Here is a 9099-nt window from a genome sequence, read left to right on the forward strand (position 1 = left end):
TTGAGTTTATTTTTCTCAATTTACAGTATCCGACTTCATCATAACAACACACTTTCTCTCTACTACTATTAAAATTGCTTGCCGTTGTCCTTGTACGTCACTTGAAGTCACCAGTCACACCAGTTTTCTCATAAGTTGAAACTGATATAAAGAGTTAAATTTTGAGACAATTGATAATTGAACATGATATTATAGTCAAAGGTCTTGTGATCGAACCTTAGCTCCGTTAAATTCATCATAATTTCAATTAAATATTTCACGTGTTAGACATCACCTATTAAAAGGGAATTTGAGCCTACACGTGAGATAAAATGTTAAAGTGTTAATTAAATTTATTACTTCTTATCTGCTTAAATTTATAAAAAAACTGACAATTTTGTCTGTATCTTATTTTTCATACAAACTATATGCTGCAAATTTATTTTTAGTCGAAATCATTTTTTCCTCAAAACTATTTTCCCACCGTAAAACATTTTAAGTTAAAACAAACTAAAAAAGAAAAAGGGAAAAAAAAATGTTGTTTGCTTAGTTAAGCTCGCAATAAATTAGAAATGCATTGGAACGTAAACTTGTTGACCTTAAACTCATGGTGGCGTAGATTACAAGTTGATGTTTATTTTTAAAACGTAAGAAAAATAAATGGTCAATTTATTAATTATGAAAATTCCACCCAATCGCACTGTCAACCATTTACCATCATTACTTCATCTACCCTTTGCTTTGACCATTTCCTTTTCCTTTTCCTTTTCCTTTTCCTTTTCCTCTCATCAAAACCAAACCCAGCGCCTTCCGACCTACAACTCTCTCTTTCCTCTCTCTTTCCTTTTTGTTTTTCCAAACGTGGGGCCCACCACCATCTCTTTTAGACCTTCACAGTACCCCCCCCTCCTCTCCTGATTTGTCTTCTTCTTCGCTTTCATGATAAAAGTCCAACTAATCTCCACCCTTGGATTGACAACACCTCTTTGACTTTTCATCCCCCCGTCTCTTTTATAACCCCCTCCCCTCCCCAGACTTCACACAATAATCTCTCTACTCTACATCCATATAGCTCTGGTTCTGTCTGTACGACTCTCTTCTTCTCCGATGGCAATTGATCTCATCGGTGTGTCCAAGATGGACGATCAGTCGGCCATACAGGAAGCAGCATCAGCTGGGTTGAAGAGCATGGAGCATCTGATCTGCGTACTCTCCCATCAAGCCGGCCCCCAATCCCTTGACTGCAGAGAAATCACCGACTTCACCGTCTCCAAATTCAAACGGGTAATCTCCATCCTGAACCGGACCGGCCACGCCCGGTTCCGCCGCGGACCGTCGAACCCTGTCCGCCAGGAGATCCAGCCACAACCTCAAACGGCCTTGGCCTTCACGCTTGATTTTGCCAAGCCTAAAACCACTCCCGAGTTGTCGGCGAGTCCACCCATGTCCTCCACGACTTCGTCGTTTTTGTCGTCGATAACCGGAGACGGCAGCGTTTCGAATGGTAAACAAGGCTCCTCGCTCCTTGTAGCGCCAACCCCTACCATCTCAGCCGGTAAGCCACCTCTTTCGTCTTCTCACAAGAGAAAGTGTCCCGTGGATCATTCTGTTTCCGCCGGAAAACTCCCCTCGTCCGACCGTTGCCATTGCTCCAAAAGAAGGTATGCATCAATTTATATTTTCGATAAAATTTTGTAATTAATCTTCTGGAAATAGGAAAATCAGTTGTTTAAATTTTCTTCCTTGTGTTTTCAGGAAATCCCGAGTTAAGAGGACCATCAGAGTGCCGGCGATAAGCTCGAATACCGCCGATATCCCTCCCGACGAGTACTCCTGGAGGAAGTACGGTCAAAAGCCGATCAAGGGCTCACCTTACCCACGGTACTATTCTAAGCCTCATTCCTCCGCCGTCCATCATGTTGAACTAGTAAAAGTCAAAGACGAATCTCGAGGAAATATTTAATAATTTTGTCTTTATTTTTTTGTGTGTGTGTGCAGAGGATACTATAAGTGCAGTAGCGTGCGAGGGTGCCCAGCGAGGAAGCACGTGGAGCGAGCGCAAGACGATCCGAGGATGCTGATTGTAACCTACGAAGGGGAGCACCGCCACTCGCATCCTCCGATCCCCGCGTGAAGCAGCTATTCCGACCTGAATCCTCCGTAATCGAACGGCAGCAACTGGGCTTTCACGCTCGACTGTCGCCGGTGTCTGTGACGGTAGTTTTGCCAGATGAAATGGTCAAAGAAAGAAAGATAGAACTAAAGTCAACTATTAGGCGTGGGCCTGAAGTGGGGGTTTTATGTAAATTAGTAGAGAGAAGGGACTACAAATTAAATGAAATACAACTATTCAGCAATTCTGATTTCTTGGAAACACCATCACGGTGGATTATTCTGATTTATTGAATAGGTTTTTTAAATTTACTTATTATTTCATATTATATACATCAACTTTTTATTATCATATTTACTTGTAAGAATTTAGGTTTTATTTGTTTCGTAAATTATTTTCAATATGTTTCGATATTTGGTTTCACTTGAAAATTTTGATCATCAATAAAACATTTCTTTATTTTTCATATAATAGTTTATATATTTTTTAAGGCATAAAATATTTTTTAACTTGGAAATTTGTCTAACAAGTGTATGAGTTTTACCCGTGATAAATAAAGGTTGAGTTTCTAATTTTTATAATAAAGACTTGAATTTTTTTCCTTTGTGACAAATAAGTTAACAGGCATCCACATCCATATTGGTTTAAAAAAAAAAAAAAAAAAAAAAGGGCGGAGATCCTAATAAAGCAGTATATCATGGAGTTAAAAAATAATAGTAACTGTATAAAACTATTACTGACTTATAATTGAAGGTAACCGGCTATTATTTTTGAACCGCCTATTATTCGTGAACTCCATAATATACTTTAACAGATTTACCCTCCACTTTCGAGAAACGGTGGAGGATGGCACGACCCCCACAAAGAGTGCTTAAGGTGGCTTCACTCCTTCCCACCACCGCTATAACATAAAAATACAAATATGTCATTCCTATTAAAAAAATTATAAAAAGTATAAAAATAAAAAGCAAAAGTACAAACAAAAAAAACCATTATGCCCAAGAGCCACCCTTGCTGGTGGTGGATGGTTGCGAGTGCGAGCCGCCACTCTCTTAATGATGGCTTCAAGCCACCCTCCCATCGACATAGTCATGAGTCACCCCAATAGAGGTTGCATTGCCTTTGTTTTTTTTTTTTTAATAAAAATAACTCGACTGTATTTGTATATTATTATTTTTTAATTATTTTAAAAAATAGATAAAAACTTTAATTTTTTTACCGAACCCAAGTGAATTTAGAAAATTAAAAGTTGTAGTAAAAACAAAAGTCAAAATTACCTTACACCATAAAAGATAAAAAAGCAGGCCGATGGGAGATTGGATTCTATTTGTTTGGTGGTTGAAATGGTTGTCGAATCCACTAAAAGTCAAAAGGTGGAGGAGTGTCAATGGCTCGAGGTGGGGCCCAGCCGCGAGAAGGGGGAATCCGAATATCTTTAATGTTGATGTCGTTTGGCGTGCAGAAGGTCAATGGAGTCATTGCGGGTGGGACCCAGAGCCAGCTAATTTCAAATTTAGGGGGTTGTTCGTTGACGTTTGGTCTGCCTTGCTGTTTCTGGGGTGTGATGTATTCTCCACTAAAATCCATCTTTGCTTTTACTTTGCGTCATTTAGTTGAGAACAATAATTAAATATTTGAATTATGATATATATATATATATATATATATATATATATATATTTTGTTCATATATTGCTTTCTTCGCTGCATGCTTTTCATTTTCAATGGTGAGGTTGAAAATAGGTCAAAAGTTTCAAATGGAGTAGCCCACCAGCCAGTCAACAAAATTGAACATTGCTAGCCAACTTCCCTTGTACCGCGTTGGTCGGTGGCATTTGTCGCCTTGACCAGGGCAAGGGTTCGAGTAATGGTGCTTGCGAGACAGAAAATTGAACATTGCTTTAAGTATTTACACCCCGTTTGATAAATATTTAAATAATTAAAATTAAACGACCATATTTCTCTATTCTAGTAATTATGTAATCTTTTTTTTTAAAGTATTTACATTTGACTCAGTATTTTAGCTATTAACTTTCACTTTTATGTTTTAAATATTTTTTATTTATCTACTTTTTCTATTCTCAAAGAAGGGAGCGAACAAAATTGATTTTTTTTTTTTTTTTTTTTTTTTTTTTTTTTTTTTAAAGAATGCTACGATTCGTCTTGGTATTCTCCTGAGCTTATGTAGATATTATTTTCTAAAAAAAAAAAAAAAAAAAAAACTTATCATATCCACATAGGATCAAGAGAAACCGTAACATTTCTCTTCTTATTATTGTTAGGGTGCGTTTGGGAGTGCGTTTTTAAAAAAATAATCTGCGATTTTAAACCAAATCGCAATTTTAGGGTGTTTGGGATTGCGATTTTAAAAACGCAAATTTTAAAATCGCAAAAAAATCTGCGATTTCCATAAGCTGATTAGATGGTGCTTATTTGAAAAAAGTGCGAATTTAAAACAAAATCACGATTTCTATTAAAAAGATATTTGGCGCAATAATTACCTTTTTTAGAACGGGAATGAAAAAAATACCAAGAATACCCACCTAAAATATATTAAAACCCTTATTTTCTCTTTTTATTTTTTTCTTCATCCTCTCTGTCTTGTTCATCCTTATTGGTAATTTGGTCATGAAACCGCAATTATATGCTAATGTTATCCAAACACTCAATTGATAAAAAAAGTATTTTTTAGTATGTTTTACCAAACGTCTGTGCGATTTTAAAAAGTAACGATTTTAAAAACACAATTTTTAAAAACGCAATTTTAAAAATCGCACTTATTGAAATCGCACTCCCAAACATGCCCTTATTAGGTATGGATTGGTGAGTTACACTGTAGCAGCTCAAGAAACTCTTAATGTTGGGTCTCTTTTGCTACATGTGAATAAAACAACATAATAATTCTTATGTTTAAAACTCTCATTTTTCATATATTTTCCATTTCCATCAATGTATATATATATATATATAACAAGAAATACAAAGGATTGTTACACGAGAATCCCACAGATTGTGGGTCTATTAATTACAAAATATGGCTGTTATCCTTTGTGATTTAATTGTTGATTTTCTCATGCCTTTTCCAGATGTAGCTTGATCTACACGTATTGCCTTCTGAGGGTATTTTCACATTGTGCAAATCATCTCTAGCACACACTTGCCTTGTGGAGTTTCTCGCATGGGCTGGCACATCGAATGGTTGAGTGGTAATTGTAGGATTGATATTTTGGGAGAGTTGAATCCGTGATATTCTCAGTATTTGAAATCGGCTGAATATCCTCACTTGTCTTAATATGCCCTCTCAATCGAAGGGGAATTTCCATGAAGCTGAGATTGTCACCTAAGATCGAGTAGCGTGTAGAAACCAAAGGTTTTGTAAAAATATCAGCTTTCTGATCTTTAGTAGAAATAAAGCGGACCACTAGATATTAAGATGCTGCTTTATCATAGACAAAATGGAAGTCAAATTTGATATGCTTGGTGCGGGCATGGAACATTTGATTGGCGGTGAGGTAGGTAGCGCCAAGGTTGTCACACCATAACGTGGGTGGGGTTGCCAAGAATACTCCAAGTTTCTTAAGAAGAGAATGTATCCGTTGTAGTTTAGCAGGGGTGTTGGCAAGAGACCGGTACTCGGCTTTGATGCTAGAGCGGGACCCAATTGCTTGTTTTCTAAAGCTCCAAGAGATAAGGTTATGCCCAAGAAAAATGCAGTAGCCGCTAGTGGAGCGGCGGTCATCCGGGCAGCCCGCCCAGTCAGCATCAGAGAAAGCATGTAATTGATGGGCAGAATTTCGTCGAATATACAAGCCATGGAAGAGAGTGTGTTACAAGTACCGTAAAATTCGCTTAACAGCAGTCCAATGAGGAATGGTTGGACGTTGCAAAAATTGGCAGACTTTAATGACCGCAAACGAGATGTCTGGTCTTGTGAGAAAGAGGTATTGCAATGAACCAACAATGATGCGGTAGAGAGATAGATCATCAAAAGCTTCTCCATCAAATCGTGACAAAGTGGTGAAGGAGGACATGGGAGATGTCACAATTTTGGTAGTGAGCATGTTGGTCTTTTGAAGGAGGTCCAATATATATTTTCTTTGAGACAAAAATAGGCCATGTGAGGCATGGATGACTTCCACTCCTAAGAAATAGTTGATACAGCCAAGGTCCTTGATGGGGAAGTCTCCTTGGAGCTTAGAGATGAGGCGGTCAATGAGTGCAAAATTTGGGCTTGCAACAAGAATATCATCCACATAAATGAGGATGAAAATTGTGGTAGTTCCATGACAAAAGATGAAGAGAGAAGTGTCAGCCTGTGAGCTCTGAAAACCAAGTTCAAGAAGACGTGTGTTAAGGCGAGAGAACCACGCTCGAGGGGCTTGTTTCAAGCCATAGAGTGACTTTTTGAGATGGCACACGTGATTTGGAAAGGATGGATGAGTAAATCCTGGTGGTTGAGTCATGTATACATCTTCCTGGAAAAATCCATGTAAAAAGGTATTTGTTACATCCAATTGTTTTATACACCAAATGGAGGATATTGCAATAGATAGAACCATACAAATGGTGGTTGGTTTAACCACCAGACTAAAAGTGTCTCCATAATCAATCCCAGTTTGTTGGTGAAATCCTTTGGCGAACAATCGTGCCTTGTATCGATCAAGAGTGCCATCAGATTTATGCTTGATATTGTATATCCATTTGCACCCAACAAGATTCATGTGTGGCTTGCGTGGGACAAGTGTCTAGGTTCCATTCTGCAATAGAGCATTAAATTCATAATTCATGACTGTGCTCTATGGTGTTGATTTGTTGGAAATTATGAAGGATGTGGTCTCCTTAGATTGTGCATCAGTCATGGCAAGAAAGGCCTTCAGTGGAGGATAGGGAATAGTCCCATCTGTAAATGCACGAGGCTTGTGAACATGGCTCTTGGATCGTGTCTGCATGGTATGAGTTGGACGTGCAAGACATCCAGTTGTGGCAGGCAGGGGCAGATCCAGGGGGGTCGACTGGGGGCATATGCCCCCAGTCGACCCTTTAAAAATCCTCCTTACTATGAAATTTTTTTTCTTATATTATGATTATGCCCACTCCCTCATGCTTCAACCATATATTATGCCCCTTAGTAAATTGAAATTTGAAAAAAAATTATAAACAGTCTTTCAGACGAATGAAAGGAAGAAGACGATGAATAGTACTAAAGTAATTAAACGGTGCGTTTTTCTTTTGTGAGAATATTAGTATTAATGGGGATTGGGGATAGGCGGACAGGAGTACAGGGTAGGCTGGACAGCTCACAGCAGCAGACAAAATAGATAAAAAAATAAAAATAAAAATAAAAAAGCTTTGAAAATATACAAGGGCCTAAAGTCAGCGCCAACCCTAACACACCAATGCACTCTGCACTGATGACCTCAAGTAGCGCGGGACCTTCAAGGTGAGTTATGCGGGACAATACTTGACACGCAAAGAAAAAAAAAAGGCCTCTTTCAAAGTTTAGTGTAAAATGACGGTTAAGGCCCTCAAGTTAGTTTAATGTAAAATGAAAGGTGCAGAAGAAAAAACGTTCGCCCCAGCTATCCCCTTGAAAAAATGCGCCCAGCCTCGTTAACCTAGCCTTACTTGTTGACGAGGCTGACTTGTCCTTCCCTTTGCATAAGAAAACGAAGGGCAATTTCGTAACGTAATTAGGCATTGTTAACGAAGAGTGGCTTCGGTTTTCAAAGGCTGAGGAGTTCAGCATACGATTCTGCAGGGAGTAGGCTGACGAGCTGTCTATCAAGTCACAGTGCAAAACCACAAACCCCTTGAAACCGTTTAACAAACGCACCCACCAATTTCCAAAAGGTTCAAAATTTTTTTTCCAAAGAGGCAAGTTTGGAAGGGCGACTGGGCACTGGGTGAAGCTTGTGTTGGTTTGAGTTGTTCCTAAGATTCTAACGGCCTCAATTTTCTTTAGGTATGTAATTATGTAAATATGTAATTAATTTTTTAGATTTATATTTAAATTGTTCTTTTAAATTAATTGTTTTAATATTTATATTGTTATTCAGGATTCAACATTCCAACCTATTCTTGATAATAACTTCAACGAAAATTTGAGGTATGTAAATATGTAATTAAATTTTTAGATTTATATTTGAATTGTTCTTTTAAATGAATTATCTGAATATTTATATTGCTATTCAACCTATTCTTGCTAATTGTTTTTATATTTAATTATTTATGAATTTATATAGTTTTTGTTACATATTTTAATTTTATAAATATATAGTTGTAGTTGTCTGAGATTATGGAGAAAAACAACGACACTATTGACCTCCAATCAAATTATAAATGACCTCGTATTGAAGTAGATTTAACAAATCTGCCCGGAGATCCTTACTTTAGGAAAAAATGTGCGAGTACCATCCTAGTGATAGAGACTAAATTTGAAGAGCATATTTACAAATAGGAGCTTATTAACCCTTTGACTATGATTTTCCAAGAAAAAAAAAATTGGAAATACAATGTGTCATTTTAATCTAGCATGGTTCAAAGAATATAAATGGTTGGAGTACAATATAGAAAAAGATGGTGCATATTGCTTATATTGTTATCTATTCAAGCCAGACTTTGGAAATCAAGGAGGGGGAGAATCGTTTGTTATTGAAGGGTTTAGTAATTGGAAAAAGAAAGAGAGTCTTGAATGTCATGTGGGAGCTCATAATAGTGCACATAATCAAGCTCAACAAAGATGTGAAGCTTTGTTAAACCATAAACAAAGCATCATAACAGTTTTTGACAAGCAATCAGATCAGCAGAAAATGCTATATAGGACTCTTTTGAATGCATCAGTTGATTGTGTTCGCTTTTTACAACAATAATGATTAGCATTTCGTGGCCACGATGAATCTAAAGGTTCAAGTAATCAAGAAAATTTTCTTCAATTGTTACGGTTTTTTGCTAAGCATAATGAAGAAATTGACAAGGTAGTCTTATATAATGCTCCTGAAAATCATCAA

At 37.2% G+C, this 9099-nt stretch overlaps 1 protein-coding gene across 1 annotated transcript; it reads left to right on the forward strand.

Moving 5' to 3' along the window:
* Nucleotides 1-1010: 1010 nt before the first annotated feature.
* LOC132189530 (putative WRKY transcription factor 11) lies at nt 1011-2346 on the forward strand. The gene is made up of 3 exons (XM_059604272.2): nt 1011-1640; nt 1735-1860; nt 1978-2346. Exons 1-3 carry the CDS (start codon nt 1087-1089, stop codon nt 2111-2113), a joined length of 816 nt encoding a protein of 271 aa, XP_059460255.1. The 5' UTR covers nt 1011-1086; the 3' UTR covers nt 2114-2346.
* Nucleotides 2347-9099: the final 6753 nt, after the last annotated feature.

The sequence above is a fragment of the Corylus avellana genome, chromosome 9 (genome assembly GCF_965113065.1).
Source record: "Corylus avellana chromosome 9, dhCorAvel1.hap1.2, whole genome shotgun sequence".
NCBI classification, from domain to species: Eukaryota; Viridiplantae; Streptophyta; class Magnoliopsida; order Fagales; family Betulaceae; genus Corylus; species Corylus avellana.